The sequence below is a fragment of the Lagenorhynchus albirostris genome, chromosome 10 (assembly GCF_949774975.1).
Source record: "Lagenorhynchus albirostris chromosome 10, mLagAlb1.1, whole genome shotgun sequence".
Taxonomy (NCBI): domain Eukaryota; kingdom Metazoa; phylum Chordata; class Mammalia; order Artiodactyla; family Delphinidae; genus Lagenorhynchus; species Lagenorhynchus albirostris.
Genome location: NC_083104.1, coordinates 75,536,838 through 75,555,496, shown reverse-complemented (window position 1 = coordinate 75,555,496; position 18,659 = coordinate 75,536,838). Strand labels below are relative to the sequence as shown.

The following is an 18,659-nucleotide window of genomic DNA, read 5'->3' as shown; positions in this document are numbered from 1 at the left end:
TGACAATCCAGAGTAAAGTTAAGCGGTGCCTAATTAACTTAATATCTCACTGAGAATTCACTTTAAAATGGCCCATTTTAAGCCTACTTCAAATTGAAAGAAAAACATGTAATTTTAGCTTTAAAAGGAAAACAAAAACTTGCCTTTTCTATTTTTACACTATAACTAAAAATTCTAAAGTTTCCACTAAGAAAAGTTTGTGTAAAATTTACCCCCCAAAATCCAATTTTATAAGAATCAAACATAAACATTAAAGTAAGTCACTTAAACTTGAAAACAGTTTCTCACAGCCTTCTCATTCATAATCTATTATTGGCAATCTCAAAAAAGAAAAGGTAACAGAGTTGCAAACTAACTTTTACATTTTAAGAAAAGCTTAATGAGAGAATGAATGGGGTTAATCTAAGGAAAGCTCATCATTACTACCTTCTCTGGTTTTTTCTCTTCTGTTTCACTACTGGATGTTCTTGTCCTAAGTTTCACAGAGCCTTCTTTAAATATATCTCCAAATCCAACTCCTCGGATTTTCTTTGGCTGGGTAACTGATCCAGGTGCAGTTTCGTTCCCATTTCCCGGAGAAGGTAAAGGTGAGGTAGACCCAGTCAAAACAGTTTCTGAAAGGATAATTTGTTTTTAAAGAATGACACCTAAAATCACAAAAACCTTGACATTCCCCTTCCACAGTATTTATATTCTATACCTCCTAATAAAAAATGGTATAATATGGTATAAAATGGTATAAAAATAATAAAGTGACTGAGTATTAAAATATCCCAAAGAATAAGATGCACTTTATACTGATTTTTTTTAATGCTGTTTAAAACAATTTTAGGTATTCCTAGTTAGTAAAATGCTAATCAGAAATCCAGGAAAGCATAGTATACCAGGTCCTTAAGAAGAGCATATCAAAATTTACAGCTCTTGCACAAACATGAAGTAATGTAAGACACAAACATTAAAGAGATAAAGTTAATCATTTAAAAAAGTTACATGACCCAAACTGATCAAAATTAGGGTGATTTTCTGAATATAAAAACTGGTAATATTAGCAAGTTTTTGTTTTAAAAAGTCCACAGTTCAAGGCCTGTCATTTTAACTCAGGGATGAAGTAATTAATAATCTAAGAAAAAAGTTCTAGAGTAATCATCCAAGAAGATTCCAGAAACATTTCAGAATGAGAGCTGAGGGGTAGGGAAAAATACATGATTTCAGTTCATTTAATTAAGCAGTCTGTTGAAGTTTAATGGTTAAGAACAACAGAGGAAATATTAAAAATGGTAGTTACCATTTACTCAGAGCTTAATCTGTGCCAGCTATTTGCTGAGCACTATACATGAATTATACCTAATTTACATAATCACCTACAGGCTTAACATTAAGCACTATTATTCCTCATTTTCAAAACAAGTAAAATGGGCAGTTATTCAGAACTTTCCCAAGGCCATACAAGTAGTAACAAAGCCAACATTTGAACTGAATTCCAGATGACCCCAAAACCAGTCCTAAATATTTTAACATAATGACTCAGACAACAAAAGCCTCTAATCACACATTTGAAACTATCTGAGAATAAGTTAACAGAAACTACTTTTATGAACTTAAGAAATGCAATGCTAACAAGTACAGTGATCTACCCTAACCACTTGCAACGTTAGCCCAAGCCACATATATTTTTGGTGATACATTTTTAAATAAATTTTACTCAAAGTTTACATACAATAAAATGAACCCATTTTTAAATGGATATTACAATAATTTTTGACAAATGTATGCACCATGTAACCACAATAATCCAGATACAGAATATCCCTGTCACCCTGAAAAGGACACTTACACACGATCCCAGTCAATTCTTACTACCCTCAAGTCTCAAGAAACTTCAGATCTTCATTCCGTCAGTATAGATATGTCCTTTTTAAAAGTTTCATATAAATTAAACATACAGCACATAAGTCTTTTGTGTCTCCTACTTTTGCTAAGTATAATATGTGTTCCATGCATCAACACTTCATTCCTTTTTATCACTAATAGGTATTCCATCAGACAGGTATATCACTATTTACCTACCATTAAGAACATCAGCTGGTTCTTCATAGATGAACTTTATCCAATTTAGAAAGTTCCCTTCTGTTGCTATTATGAAGAGTTTTTATCGTAAGTGTTGAATACGTAAAAATCTTTCTGCATCTACTGAGATGACCATATGGTTTTTCTCCTTTAAACTTTTTAATATGTTAGATTATATCAACTTTTGAATGCATAGAATAAACCGCATTAGTCATAATGTATTAACATTTATATATTTCGCTAGATTTGATGTGCTAATATTTTGTTGAGGATTTCTATGTTTATCTTCATGACATAAAGTGTTATAATTCCTAAAGTCATACAGACCTAAGAAATCTGAAAGAATTTGTGGAAGATTAAATGCTTGACAGAATTCAGGAGTGAAAACCACATAGGGAATTTTCTTTGTGTGAAGATTTTTTTCCTCTTTTTAACATCTTTATTGGAGTATAATTGCTTTACAGTGTTGTGTTAGTTTCTGCTGTATAACAAAGTGAATCAGCTATACGTATACATATATCCCCATATCCCCTCCCTCAAATCCTCCTTATCCCATTCCTCTAGGTGGTCGCAAAGCACCAAGCTGATCTCCCTATGACATGCAGCTCTTCCCACTAGCTATCTATTTTACATTTGGTAGTGTATATGTGTCAGTGCTAGTCTCTCACTTCATTCCAGCTTACCCTTCCCCCTCCCCATGTCCTCAAGTTCATTCTCTACGTCTGTGTCTTTATTCCTATCCTGCCCCTACATTCATCAGAACCTTTTTTTTTTTTTAGATTCCGTATATATGTTAGCATATGGTATTTGTTTTTCTCTTTCTGAACTTACTTAACTATATGAAAGACTCTAGGTCCATCCACCTCCCTACAAATAACTAAATTTCGTTTCTTTTTATGGCTGAGTAATACTCCATTGTATATATGTACCACAACTTCTTTATCCATTCATCTGTTGATAGACACTTAGGCTGCTTCCATGTGCTGGCTACTGTAAATAGTGCTGCAAAGAACATTGTGGTACATGACTCTTTTTGAATTATGGTTTTCTCAGCGTATATGCCCAGTAGTGGGATTGCGGGGTCATACGGTAGTTCTATTTTTAGTTTTTAAGGAACCTCCATACTGTTCTCCATAGTGGCTTTATCAATTTACATTCCCACCAACAGTGCAAGAGGGTTCCCTTTTCTCCACACCCTCTCCAACATTTATTGTTTGTAGGCTTTTTGATGATGGCCATTCTGACCACTGTGAGATGATAACTCATTGTAGTTTTGATTTGCATTTCTCTAATGATTAGTGATGTTGAGCATCTTTCCATGTGTTTATTGGCAATCTGTATATCTTCTTTAGAGAAATGTCTATTTAGGTCTTCTGCCCATTTCTGCGTTGTATTGTTTGTTTTTTTTGATATTGAGCTGCATGACCTGCTTGTATACTTTGGAGATTAATCCTTTGTCAGTTGCTTTGTTTGCAAATATTTTCTCCCATTCTGAGGGGTTTTTTTTTTTTTTGTCTTTTTATGGTGCCCTTTGCTGTGCAAAAGCTTTTAAGTTTCATTAGGTCCCATTTGCTTATTTTTGTTTTTATTTCCATTTCTCTAGGAGGTGGGTCAAAAAGGACCTTGCTGTGATTTATGTCAGAGTGTTCTGCCTATGCTTTCCTCTAAGAATTTTACAGTGCCTGGCCTTATATTTAGGTCTTTAATCCATTTTGAGTTTATTTTTGTGTATGGTGTTAGGGAGTATTGTAATTTTGTTCTTTTACATGTAGCTGTCCAGTTTTCCTAGCACCACTTACTGAAGAGGCTGCCTTTTCTCCATTGTATATTCTTGCCTCCTTTAACAAAAATAAGGTGACCATATGTGCATGGGGTTATCCCTGGGCTTTCTATCCTGTTCCACTGATCTATATTTCTGTTTCTGTGCCTTGATTACTGTAGCTTTGTAGTATAGTCTGAAGTCCAGGAGCCTGATTCCTCCAGTTCTGTTTTTCTTTCTCAAGATTGTTTTGGCTATTAGGTGTCTTTTGTGTTTCCATACAAATTGTGAAATTTTTTGTTCTAGTTCTGTGAAAAATGCCATTGGTAGTTTGATAGGGATTGCACTGAATCTGTAGATTGCTTTGGTTGGTATAGTCATTTTTACAATGTTGATTCTTCCAATCCAAGAACATGGTATATTTCTCCATCTGTTTGTATCATCTTCAATTTCTTTCATCAGTGTCTTATACAGGTCTTTTGTCTCCTTAGGTAGGTTTATTCCTAGGTATTTTATTCTTTTTGTTGCAATGGTAAATGGGAGTGTTTCCTTAATTTCACTTTAAGATTTTTCATCATTAGTGTATAGGAATGCAAGAGATTTCTGTGCATTAATTTTGTATCCTGCTACTCTAGTAGTTTTCTGGTGGCATCGTCAGGATTCTCTATGTATAGTATCACGTCATCTGCAAACAGTGACAGTTTTATTTCTTCTTTTCCGATTTGGATTCCATTTCTTTTTCTTCTCTGATTGCTGTGGCTAAAACTTCCAAAACTATCTTCAATAACAGTGATGAGAGTGGGCAACCTTGTTTTCTTCCTGATCTTAGAGGAAATGGTTTCAGTTTTTTCAGTTTTTCACCATTGAGAACGATGCTGGCTGTGGGTCTGTCATATATGGCCTTTATTATGTTGAGGTAGGTTCCCTCTATGCCTACTTTCTGGAGAGTTTTTATCATAAATAGGTATTGAATTCTGTCAAAAGCTTTTACTGAATCTATTAGATTATCATATGATTTTTCTCCTTCAATTTGTTTATATGGTGTATCACATCGATTGATTTGCCTATATTGAAGAATCCTTGCATTCCTGGGATAAACCCCACTTGATCATGGTGTATGATCCTTTTAATGTGCTGTTGGATTCTGTTTGCTAGTATTTTGTTGAGGATTTTTGCACCTATGTTCATCAGAGATATTGACCTGTAGTCTTCTTTTTTTGTGACATCTTTGTCTGGTTTTGGTATCAGGGTGATGGTGGCCTCGTATAATGAGTTTGGGAGTGTTCCTCCCTCTACTATATTTTGGAAGAGTTTGAGAAGGACAGGTGTTAGCTCTTCTCTAAATGTTTGATAGAATTCGCCTGTGAAGCCATCTTGTCCTGAGTTTTTGTTTGTTGGAAGATTTTTAATCACAGTTTCAATTTCAGTGCTTGTGATTGGTCTGTTTATATTTTCTATTTCTTCCTGATTCAGGCTCGGAAGGTTGTGCTTTTCTAAGAATTTGTCCATTTCTTCCAGGTTGTCCATTTTATTAGCATATAATTGCTTGTAGTAATCTCTCATTATCCTTTGTATTTCTGCAGTGTCAGTTGTTACTTCTCCTTTTTCATTTCTAATTCTAGTGATTTGACTCTTCTCGCTTTTTTTCTTGGTGAATCTGGCTAATGGTTTATCAATTTTGTTTATCTTCTCAAAGAATTAGCTTTTAGTTTTATTGATCAGTGCTACTGTTTCCTTCATTTCTTTTTCATTTATTTCTGATCTGATCTTTATGATTTCTTTCCTTCCTCAACTTTGGGGATTTTTGGTTCTTCTTTCTCTAATTGCTTTAGGTGTAAGGTTAGGTTATTTATTTGAGATGTTCCTTGTTTCTTGAGGTAGGATTGTACTGCTGTAAACTTCCCTTATAGAACTGCTTTTGCTGCATCCCACAGGTTTTGGGTCATCGTGTTTTCACTGTCATTTGTTTCTAGGTATTTTTTGATTTCTTCAGTGATCTCTTGGTTATTTAGTAGTGTATTGTTTAGCCTCCATGTGTTTGTATTTTTTACAGATTTTTTTCCCATAATTGGTATGTAGTCTCATAGCATTGTGGTCGGAAAGGATACTTGATACGATTTCAATTTTCTTAAATTTACCAAGGCTTGATTTGTGACCCATGATATGATCTATCCTGGACAATGTTCCATGAGCACTTGAGAAGAAAGTGTATTCTGTTGTTTTTGGATGGAATATCGTATAAATATCAATTAAGCCCATTTGTTTAATGTGTCTTTTAAAGCTTGTGTTTCCTTATTTATTTTCATTTTGGCTGATCTGTCCATTGGTGAAAGTGGGGTGTTAAAGTCCCCTACTATGATTGTGTTACTGTCGATTTTCCCTTTTATGGCTGTTAGCATTTGCCTTATGTATTGAGGTGCTCCTATTTGGGTACATCAGTATTTACAATTGTTATATCTTCTTCTTGGATTGACCCCTTGATCATTATGTAGTGTCCTTCTTTGTCTCTTGTAATAGTCTTTATTTTAAAGTCTATTTTGTGTGATATGAGAATTGCTACTCCAGCTTTCTTTTGATTTCCATTTGCATGGAATATCTTTTTCCATCCTCTCACTTTCAGTCTTTATGCGTCCCTAGGTCTGAAGTGGGTCTTTTGTAGACAGCAGTTGTATGGGTCTTGTTTTTGTATATATTTAAGGTAATTATCAATATATATGTTCCTATGACCATTTTCTTAATTGTTTTGGGTTTTTTTTTTTTTTTTTTTTGCGGTACGTGGGCCTCTCACCACTGTGGCCTCTCCCGCTGCGGAGCACAGGCTCCGGACACGCAGGCTCAGCGGCCATGGCTCACGGGCCTAGCCACTCCGCGGCATGTGGGATCCTCCTGGACTGGGTCACGAACCCACGTCCCCTGCATCGGCAGGCGGACTCTCAAGCACTGCACCACCAGGGAAGCCCTGGGTTTGTTTTTGTAGGTCTTTTCCTTCTCTTGTGTTTCCTGCCTAGAGAAGTTCCTTTACCGTTTGTTGTAAAGCTGGTTTGGTGGTACTGAATTCTCTTAACTTTTGCTTATCTGTAAATTTCTCCATTGAATCTGAACAAGATCTTTGCTGGGTAGAGTAATCTTGGTTGTAGGTTTTTCCCTTTCATCATTTTAAATATGTCCTGCCACTCCCTTCTGGCTTGCAGAGTTTCTGCTGAAAGATCAGCTGTTAACCTTATGGGGATTCCCTTGTATGCTATTTGTTGCTTTTCCCTTGCTGCTTTTAATATTTTTTCTTTGTATTTAATTTTTGATAGTTTGATTACTATGTGTCTCAGCATGTTTCTCTTTGGGTTTATCCTGTATGGTACTCTCTGTGCTTCCTGGACTTGACTATTTCCCTTCCCACGTTAGGGACGTTTTCGACTATAATCCCTTCAAATATTTTCTGAGACCGTTTTTTTTCTCTTACTCTTCTGGGACCCCTAAAATTCAAATGTTGGTGCATTTAATGTTTTCCCAGAGGTCTCTGAAACTATCCTCAATTCTTTCCATTCTTTTTTTATTTATTCTGCTCCCTGGCTGTTATTTCTACCATTTTATCTTCCAGCTCACTTATCCTTTCTTCTGCTTCAATTATTCTGCTATTGATTACTTCTAGAGTATTTTTAATTTCAGTAATTGTGTTGTTCACCACTGTTTGCTCTTTAGTTCTTCTAGATCCTCGTTAAATGTTTCTTGTATTTTCTCCATTCTCTTTCTGAGATTTTAGATCACCTTTACTCTCATTACTCTGAATTCTTTTTCAGGTAGGTTGCCTATTTTGTCTTCATTTATTTGGTCTTGTAGATTTTTATGTTGCTCCTTTGTCTGTAACATATTTTTTTTGTCGTTTCTTTTTTTTTTTTGATGGGTGGTGCTATATTCCTGTCTTACTGGTTGTTTGGCCTGAGACGTCCAGCACTGGAGTTTGCAGGCAGTAAGATAGAGCTGGGTCTTGGTGCTGAGATGAGGACTTCTGGGAGACCTCACTCTAATTGGTATTCCCTGGGATCTAAGGTTCTCTGTTAGTCCAGTGGTTTGGACTCGGAGCTCCCACCACAGGAGCTTGGGCCCGACCTCTGGCCTGGGAACCAAGATCCTGCACGCTTCATTGTGTCGTTAAAAAAAAAAAAAAAGGGAAGAAAGAAAAAAAGGAGCAGTACGATATCAAAGAATAAAAAACAATAAAATAGAAAGGTAAAAAGTATATTAGGAAAAATAAAACTATAATTGAAACAACTGCAACAAGGTAAAATAAAACCACAGCAGAAAAAAGAAAAAAAGGGGGCGGGGAGGGGAGAACAAGCCAAAAGGAGAGATCACCAGTCACTGGGGTTTCCTCCCATACCCTTAGGTGTCTGTGGTCTACCACGGGTGCCTGGTAGGTGCCCTAGTTGTGAGGAGACACGAATTCCGCGTCCTCCTAGTATGCCATCTTGACTACACCTCCTGTGTAAAGATTTTTGATAATTCAATTATGAATCAGCAGATGATTCTAAGGTGCAATTATCAGTTTGAGTATTTGATTATAGCCATAAAATAAACAGTTTCTTATAGATTTAGTGATTCTAAACTTTACTACAGTCACTAAAGCATGTATCATTAAAATAAATGCATAGATATTTCAATTATCTAGTACTAATGGATAGGCTAATTGCTTTTGAACTCTACAGTTAAACCTTCTCGATCCATAGCTCACCTCTCCCACTGTATATGCCCAGTTTCTTCACCTGCAAAATGGGATACTTCATAGGATTGCTTTGAGAATTAAATCAGTTGATTCCTGTAAAGCACTTAAAACAGTGCCTGGCTCAGGGCCTATTACTTTTAACAAGTTTAAAGATGTATTATTGAAAACTATTCAAGTGGGAAAGAGCATGATCACATAGAAGGAGCAAAAAATAAAAGGGCAACATAGACACTAGAAGGAAGAAAGCAGAGGGTCGGGGGAGAAGGCAGGGACAAAGGAGGAGAAAAGAACAAAAGAATGGAGAGAAAGGGTAAACAGAAGGTCTCAAAATCAGACAAAACAGAAATCTTACCCTATAAGGTATTTCTAATATTTTTATGCCCATGTTTTATCCATCAGAGATTGTCCTTGCATTGCTAAGCTTTAAAAAAAATTATATTTGCATCTTATGTATGGCACTGTCAGTCATAAAACGTAACAGCAAATCTTCCTATTAAACCTAAAACTCTCCCTTCCTCCCTTTCTCATGAAATCTCTACAGCAAAAACTACTTGATGACTTGCACCTCCATATAAAATGACTTAAAACCACCAAGAGCCCCAAAATACAACTACTTTTTGAAAAAAACAAACAAACAAGAATCATTATGTGAACTACACTGAGTGCTAAAGAAAAATAATATAAAGTAAGAAACCTGATGAAAATACAAAGCACTTAATGGAAGCAATCCAAGTTCACTATTAAAGTGAATGGGTCTTACATTAAGGTAAAACATGTAAACCAAGTAGAAGAACTTGGAATATACTTTAGTTGCTGGCATAAATTCCCCCTCTTTTTACTCCAGAGAAGAATATCTTTCACCATCATTCAAAGATTTTTATGATACTCCTGCATTTCCTAAGAAAATGTTGTTTGTGTGTTATGGACTTAAAATCTGTATTCCTTAGTTCCTAAAAAGAATCATTTAGAAAGAGCATCTGGCTCTAACAACAACTTGTAAAGACTCATATAACATATTACCAGTAAAAGCACTGAAGCCCCAGAACATTCTTCCTTACAAAGCTGCTCACCAGGAGAAGGAGTGCAAGGTGAAAGCTAATGTGAGATTAGAGACCAAAGTAAATTGTGCACCATCTTAACTCCTGGAGACTAGGCTGCAGATCACCAAATTTCTATCCACCACCTTTAGCACACCCAGGGTCCATCACCATTCTACAAGGATCCTGTGCCCCACTAGCAATAAGCATCATCTTCCTTTTCAGAGCCTGAATAATGAAATGAAACCTCAGATTGACTCCTCCGAAGAGAATGAACATAAGACACGAGAACTCCTAAAGAACAATCTACCAGAGTTTCTTAAACATTTTGTGCAATGTATCCCTCTAGTAGCCCGGTAAAGCCCAGAGGTATACATGGCTCAAAACATTTAACAATCCCTGTTGGGACCTTTTTAGTCTTCTCAAAATTCTGACCTCTTCACTCTGCACCTCATTCTTCGCTTCTCTCCTTTCTTATAGAAGAAATTAAAAGTCAGATTATCTCGCCCTCAGCTTCTGGGCACTAACTCTGAAGTACCTCCAATAAATTGGAGGTACATGATACCTATAATGTAAATCTCATTTCCTCCCACCTCCTGAGTAAATCCTGTTCTGCTGATAAGTCCCATTCTTCTGAATTTGCATCTTCAGCTTCTCCCCCTCTACTTGTCCTCTGCCATTAGCATTTGAAAATGATCAAGACTTTTCCTTCTTAAGAAAAGAAGGAAAACATTCTGGAGTATATGTTGCTACACTGCTTTACACTTACCAATCACCTCTCTTCACTGCTTTTGTCCAGGTCATTAATGATTTCTTCAACTCTAAATCAGGATTACATTTTATTTCTTACCTTACTTATCTTATTTAACCTTGCAGCATCATCTGACACTACTGTCCATGTCCTCCCTGAAACACTCCCTTCCCATGATGACCACTCACTCACAGGTTGCCTCCTGGCTCTCTCTCTGTGCCTTCTTGGTCTTCTTTTCAGTTACTCTGTCTTGGCCTAGACCATAAATGTTGCTACGCAGGATTCTATCTTAGGCTGTATTCCTTTTTCACCCTAGACATCCTCCCTAGGTAATCTCATCCAACTCCATGGTTTCTTGTATCACCTAACATACTTTCAAGCCTCAATTTTGGACATCCACCCCAAATTTCTTTTCAAGGTTTCAGACACACACATACAACCGACTACCAGATATCTTCACTTGGATGCCCTGACACCCCCACAGGACTCAAAGTCAACATCTCCAAAAGTGAATTCATCATCTTCTCCCAAAAATTATCCCTTCTCTGCAAAAGACATCATCTACCCAGCTTACTGACCAAAGATCTGGTAGCCTCAACTCTTCTTTCTCAGTTATTCCCCATCATCCCATCATCACAAGGTGCAGTTCTTTATACCGCCTATTTAGCACAGGAATGCTACCTGTGTTTCTCCATTCACATGATCACTTCTCTAGTTTAGGTTAATACTATTTCTACCTAAATTATCAAAACATTCTCAACTGGTCTCGCTACCCCAATCTTATTCTCCTCCAATCCACTCTTCACACTGCAACCAAACCACTCTATCTAAAAGGTAATCTGGGGCTTCCCTGGTGGCATAGTGGTTCAGAATCCGCCTGCCAGTGCAGGGGACATGGGTTTGAGCCCTGGTCCGGGAAGATGCCACATGCTGCAGAGCAACTAAGCCTGTGCGCCACAACTACTGAGTCTGCGCTCCAGAGCCCACGAGTCACAACTACTGAGCCCACATGTCTAGAGCCCATGCTCCACAAAAAAAGAAGCTACCGCAATGAGAAGCCCGCCCACTGCAACGAAGAGTAGCCCCCGCTCGCCACAACTAGAGAAAAGCCCATGCGCAGCAACAAAGACCCAAAGCAGCCAAAAAATAAATAAAATAAATTTATATAAATAAAGTAATCTGATCATTTCTCTAAGGCTTCTCTGTGACTTGACTACCAGTCCTGTAATGCCTTCTTAAGCCTGACCCAACAATTTCTCTAGCCTCAAAACTTACCACATCCAACTATACACTCTATAATCCCTCTGAATTGAATCTCTTTCAGGATCTTGAAACTGCTCTGCTCATTCTTTACCCTCTGCCACAAACCTGCCTAGGGATCTCGTACCCATTCTGAGATCTCAATCTTTAACTTCCTATGGGGCGCATTCCCTTATATCCTTCTCAGTCTGAGTTAGCTCTTTACACATCTATAGCACCCTGAATCTTCCTGCCACAAATATTTCTCATGCTGAATTATAATCACTTGTCTAATATTCTTTTCTTTCTCCATGGACCAAAAGCTTCAAATATGGGGAATAATCATGACTATGTTGCTCATCATTGTATTCCCATAAACATGCACGATATGCTCAACAATAAGCACTCAATATACTGAATGAACAAACATACGAATGTTGAACTAACTAAATAATAGTATTTATATTTAGAATTTCACTTCAACTTTTAAATTTCAGATCTGGGAATGCACTGAGTCCATGGGAAATGCCATCGAACCCACATATTACTGCTCATATTTCTCACAGGGGTGAAAGTACATGAAAAGACAGTTCTATAGGCATGACTGACATGCAAACACATGAGCTAAAACAGTGAGAATTACCTAACAGCCTCACCCCCATATGTTAAATAAAATAGTAAAGTAAAAAGATCCGAAGAAGAGAATTCCAGTTGTGATTTTACCACTTGGTGGTTAAATAATCTGAGTTATAATTTCTTCACCTTTAAAGTGGAGGTGACGCTAACTTCAAAAATTATGAGGATTTAACATGACAAAGTATTTGAAAAGTTCTCTGTACACCTCAAACCACTATGCATTCATTCATCCACTGAGCAATACTGCGACACTGTTTTAGAAACTAGGTATGCAGCAGTGAACAAAACAAAATCTATATTCTACTATGGGGGTAGACAGACAATAAGAAAATAAATAAGAAATAATAACAAATGTATCAAAGAAGATAAGGGAATTAAAGAATGGAAGATAGAAGCTTTTTGCTGTTTTATACAGAGCTATTAGGAAAGGCCTCACTGAAAAGGTGATTTCTGAGGAGAATCCTGAAATCAAACTGAAAGCCATTAAGGATATCTCAAAGAACATTCAGGGCAAATGTATACAGCAAGTACAAAGGCTGTGAGACAGAAATGTTCCTGACATCTTTAAAAACAGTAAGAAGACTAATGAGAACAAAGGGGATGGTTAAGTAGGAGATAAAGTCAGAGAGGCGGGGGGGGGAGACATTTGGTGGTGCCAGGTCTTGGAGGGTTCTATAGCCAATTTAAGAAGACTTTGGCTTTTACTCTAAGTAAAATGGACAGCTACTGGAAGGTAAGCACTTTAACATTCAGTAGGGAGGTAATAGCAAATAACAGACTATTGCAATTATACAGGAAAAGGTAACTTACACCAGGGTAGCAGCTGTTGAGGTGGTAAAAGAAAACAGATTCTGTACATTTATTTAGTAGGTGACACAGTCTGTTACTGAATCAAGTATAGAGTGTGGTATTACGAAGAGTAAAAGGTGAATCCAATTCTTTGGTCTAAGTAAAAGAAGGATGGAGTTGCCATTAGCTCAGATGAAGAAGACTGTACAGAAGAAGATCAGTTTTGACCATCTTAGTTCAAGATGCCTGTTTAGACATCAAACTGGAAATTTTTTTTTTTTAATAAATTTATTTATTTATTTTTGGCCACGTTGGGTCTTCGTTGCTGTGAGCAGGTTTCTCTGTTTGCGGTAAGCGGGGGCTACTCTTTGATGTGGTGTGCGGGCTTCTAATTGTGGTGGTTTCTCTTTGTTGCGGAGCACAGGCTCTGGCGCACAGGCTTTAGTAGTTGTGGCACGTGGGCTCAGTAGTTGTGGCGCACTGGCTTTGTTGCTCCATGGCATGTGGGATCTTCCCGGACCAGGGCTTGAACCCGTGTCCCCCGCATTGGCAGGCGGATTCTTAACCACTGCACCACCACGGAAGTCCAAAAATGGAGATTTTTATAGGCTTAATGTGGGGAGAAGACTTAACAAGGGATAAAATACCAGTAGATATAGTCACTGGCTTTATTAAAAAGAAGGAAAACTGAAAGCAAGTCCTACTTAGGAAATAAGTGGAATCTGAAAGGTGACAAAAAGACACTCTAAACAAGAAAGGCTAAGAATATTTAACAAAATTAAAGGGCAGTCATTTCATTATAAAAACAGAAACATCACACTTCCCTAGAGAAGCAAAGCTTTTCCTGAAATTGACTACTAAAAAGATACTAATCTTGAGATTTTATATAGAAACCACTGAGTAACAGAATAGATTATAAGTTTACCACATTCCTAAATATAATAGGGGCTTTTTTTTATAGCTTTTATACCACCGTTCTTCAATGAAAACTGAGGGCATAAAAATAAATTACCCTAAGGCTCAGGTAATACTGTCAACCTACTGCCTAGAGTCAGAATTACCTTCTTAGCAGTAATAGCTAGAATTTAACCAGTCAAACCATGAACATCATCCTATATACTTCAGTTTATTTATTAAAAGAAGAGAAGAGCTCTACTAAATGTAAAGGAGTGTAAGAAGAAACTATGTAAAATAAACAAATGCAGTGGATATGGCATTCTAATACTATAAGCAAAAAACAAATTAAAGAATTTATTATGTACAGTTGGTAATTCTTATAACAGTTACCAGAAACATACACCATTTTACTGACTAAAAAAGACTATCAAAACACCAGTTATACATAGAAGATGTTATATTTTGTTAGGACACAGGAATAGTGGACATGAATTCTCTAAGTCATAATGCATAAGATATCAAACTCTTACATTAAAACTTAAAGGACTCTATGCCTTTATCACTAAAGTTCTTAAGACCTTATAAAGTACTCACTTCCTGGCATTTACATCAATATGCAAAAACTTTCTGCCTAAAAATTAGAGTTAAAAAAAAAAAGGAATTACAGTGTACTTCAACCACTGACTTCCCACCCCATAATCACAAAGCTCCACATTTAGAATGCACTGCTATTGGAAAGGGGTTAAGCAAGCAAGGAAGTACATTTTTAACAGATATGATTCTGCAAGGTTACTAAAATTCAAAGAAGGCTGAATGCTGCAAGGAATGCCCAAAGTTTTATAATTATGAAAGTAATGAACTACATCCAAATTTAAATTTGTCTTTTGCTAGTGGTTCCATATGGACTTTAAATTTTGTACATAGTTTAAGGGCTCAGTTTACAAGGCATCATAAAGATGATAGAAATGTCCTGTACATTTATTGTGGTAGTGGTTTTCATGGTTGTATACAGTTGTCAAAATCATCAAATTGTATATTTTACATATACACAGTTTACTGTATGTAAATTGTATTTCCAATAAGGTTAATTTTTTTAAATGTCACAGAAACTAGTTTGAAGGCTCTCTCACTGGCCAAACCTGGCAGTATCAAAATAAATAATAATGGCAATAATAGATTAATACCTAGTGAATAAAAAAGAAACAACTGATGAGTCCGCGCTGATTTAAAAAAAAAAAAAACAACTGGGGAGAAAGCAAAATTCTTCTCTATAGAAGAATGTCAAATAATAAACAGATGGGATGATGGAATTAGAAAATCATCATTTTGCAACTATCACAGTAAAAACTGATTCAGGCAAAATTTATCTGTGGATGCTTTAACTGCTGAGTGAAAGTCTGATGAGGAATAAGATATTTACGTAATCTCAAGGTACCTCCCCACAAGACACTTATCAATTAGAAGGAAAAAAACAGTAAACTTACAGTAGCAGCACAGCTTTAACCAAGTAATCAAATTTAACATCACCAGTAATAAAAGACACAAAGCACATGTGTCCTCCATACAATACAATGAGACATCATCATTCTATAGCCCTATCAGTAAAATATAACCTGAAACTCCAAACTGGAATCCATTATACAAAATAACTAGCCTAAACTCTTTAAAAATGTCAAGGTCAAGAAAAACAGAGAAAGGTTGGGGATCTATTCTAAACAAAAGAAACAAATAAATTTTCTGCATGGTCTTGTCTAGGAGAAAAAAATAGCTATGTAAAGTATACTAGAACAATTAAGAATTCTGTATATGGACTGTGAATTAAACAGTATTGGTAATATTAAATATCTTGATTTTGATAACTGTACTGTAGTTATAAGAGACTGCCCTTGTTCTTAGGAAATACACACTGAAGTACTTAAATGTAAAGGAAAAAAAGACCCCCAGATTTTTTTTTTTTTGCGGTACGCGGGCCTCTCACTGTTGTGGCCTCTCCCGTTGCGGAGCACAGGCTCCGGATGCGCAGGCTCAGCGGCCATGGCTCACGGGCCCAGCCGCTCCGCGGCATGTGGGATCTTCCCGGACCAGGGCACGAACCCGTGTTCCCTGCATCAGCAGGCGGACTCCCAACCACTGCGCCACCAGGGAAGCCCTCCACCCAGATTGTTAAATAGAAATTGAGTAATAAATTAGCAAATGAGGCAAAATGTTAACAATTGGTGGTGAATCTGGATAAAGGGTACTATGGGACCTCTCTATTTTTGCAGTGTTGCTCCAAGTTAAAAAAAAAGTTTCAAAAAAAAAAAAATCACTGTACTGCAGTTTAAAGGATGGACCCATAAAGTGAGAGGTAGTGAGCAAAAGTACACAAGAATGAGATCAGAAACAGAAAATTCTTAGAAGTCTTGAGTCTTCTAAGAATATGTATGTAGAGTAATATTAAGTGGTAATTTCTAAAAGTTTTAGGTTTCTCTGTTACAGAATGAGAGGGTGGTACTGGGACTTTGTAGCTCTAAACCTAGATGTCTGTGAGCTTGCTCTATCATTTCATGCCCTATTCTACCATTTCATTACTTGACTTTTTTCAAAGCTCAACACTTTCTTGAGAAGAAGGAGAAAAAAACTGCATAAATCTTTCATGTGCAAACAAACCATAATTATGGATGAGGATAAAAATTTCAGAGAACTTTCTTTATAAGGTTTAAAATGGTAGAACTAAAAATGCATCACAAAAACTTCAGGAATTATCTCAACAATGATTTCTAGATACCTTTTATAAATTATGTTTAATATTACCATCTATCAAATGTAAAATGATTTAATTTTTTCCTCTAAAATTTATTCCCTCACCATTGAGGCTTACAAATTGCATTTGCTACACATAACAACCTTATAATGCTTTCCTACTTAATTTCAAAATATTGAAGGCACTGACAAAAAGAAGCAAAAGAAACTAGGTTCAAAACAATCTGCAATGTTGCAAGCATTATGCTTAGAAACTATCTTGCTAGTTCACAGAACAGTCCTCTTAGGTAAAAATTATTATTCCCATTTTGCACACTAAGAAACTACAGTTAAGCAAAGATGACCAAACCACACTCCATGCCATCATGGAGCCCAACATCCTAGATAGATTAAAAAATGGAAGTGTCCACTGGAATGCAGTATGAAGTACTAGGTACAGAAACAGTCTGGACAACCTTAAGACTTCATCTCATTGTTCTGAATGATATATAATTGCTATGGTCTGCAAATTTGTGTCCCTGCAAAATTCCTATGTTGAAATCCTAACCCCACAAATTAAGAGGTGGGGCTTTTGAGAGGTGATTAGGTCATGAGGGCAGGACCCTCAGGAATGGGATTAGTGCCTTACAAAAGAGGCTCCAGAGAGATCCCTTGCCTCTTCCACCATGTGAGGACAAAGTGAGAAGTCACCAACCATGCATCAGGAAGAGGGCCTCACTAGAACTCAACTATGCTGGCTCGCCTTGATCTTGGACTTCCCAGCCTCCAGAACTGTGAGAAATAAATTTCTGTTGTTTATGCTACCCAGTCTGTGGTGTTTTGTTATAGCCGCCCTAATGGACTAAAACAATAGTCTTCATATCTTGACATTACACTGTCTTTGAAAAAAAAGGCAATACTGGCAACCTTAAGGTTGTATGTCTATACCTCAATATCTGAATCTATCTAACCATTATAAAACTGCCAAATAATACTAGTTAATGCAAGTACAAAACTCTGAACATTCTCATTACACATACTTTTCCATAAAGAAAAAGATCTACTTATCCCTACACTATCACTTATGAATTTAGTTTCTCTTAAAAAAAAAAAAATTCTCCTAAATCCCACAGCAATTCACAGACGTAAAAAAAATTAAATCTAGCTTTGGGATAAAATCTTTTTCAATCGTACTTTTGAACAGTGAACAAATTTAAGATTAATTTATAGGTGAGTCTCTAAATGACAGAGATCACAAAATAATTTAAATGACATTCTGGCTGCACATGGAAAACAAAATCTATTATGTGAATATAGAAAATAACCAGAGGAAGATTTTTTTTAAACTTCTACTATTTCTGAAGTAGTTCAGCCATTTGCAAACTCTGGGCAAAATTGTATATAAGTAGGTCTTAAGTGGAAAGAAATCAGATAACATAAGTAGTATTGTTTCATAATAAGGGTACTATACGTTTACTTCAGGTTGAAGCAGACATTGGAAGGAAAAATAGTAAATTCTTTGCCTAGATATTTAGGCAAATACTCACTTTAAGTCCCTGTCATAAAGTGCTTTTTTAAGGTAGATAAGATAAAGCTCTTAGTTCAAAAGTAAGACTAGAGTTTTAAAAAATACAAAATAAACACTAGATAAAATATAAAGTTTATTTAAATCTACTCAAATTTTTTTTTTTTTTTTTTACTCAAATTTTTTAAATAGTCTACCTGAATCATCCTGGGCTTCATGAGCTTCACCATCATCTGTTACCTCTAACTCTTTCACAAAATTTGAGGGAAACAGTCCCAACTTGTTGTTCAGGGTTCCACTCCACCAGCCTTCTTCTACCTGAAAGAGTTCACAACTCAAAGATAATAAAAATTTCTCTTAAGTTTTCACTTCCCCCACAGAAAAACTGAGCTATAGAAGTGAATGAGCACAAAGTTAGTGATGCAAAATAATCCCTTTAAATCTACAAGAAAACACAAAGGGAAAAAATATATTTTGAGTAGATTAAATCTGTGTGGATTGGATTAATCATATATGGGATT

At 36.3% G+C, this 18,659-nt stretch overlaps 1 protein-coding gene across 2 annotated transcripts in view; it reads right to left on the bottom strand.

Annotated features, from left to right (window-relative positions):
- CD2AP (CD2 associated protein) overlaps positions 1-18,659 on the bottom strand; it is a 106,292-nt gene that overhangs the window by 35,687 nt on the left and 51,946 nt on the right. For both annotated transcript variants that reach the window (XM_060163061.1, XM_060163063.1), the window contains exons 5-6: positions 18,336-18,456; positions 427-614 (exon numbers count right to left, since the gene is read on the bottom strand). In XM_060163061.1, coding sequence (XP_060019044.1) covers positions 427-614; positions 18,336-18,456 — 309 coding nt within the window. The remainder of the gene's footprint in view (positions 1-426; positions 615-18,335; positions 18,457-18,659) is intronic.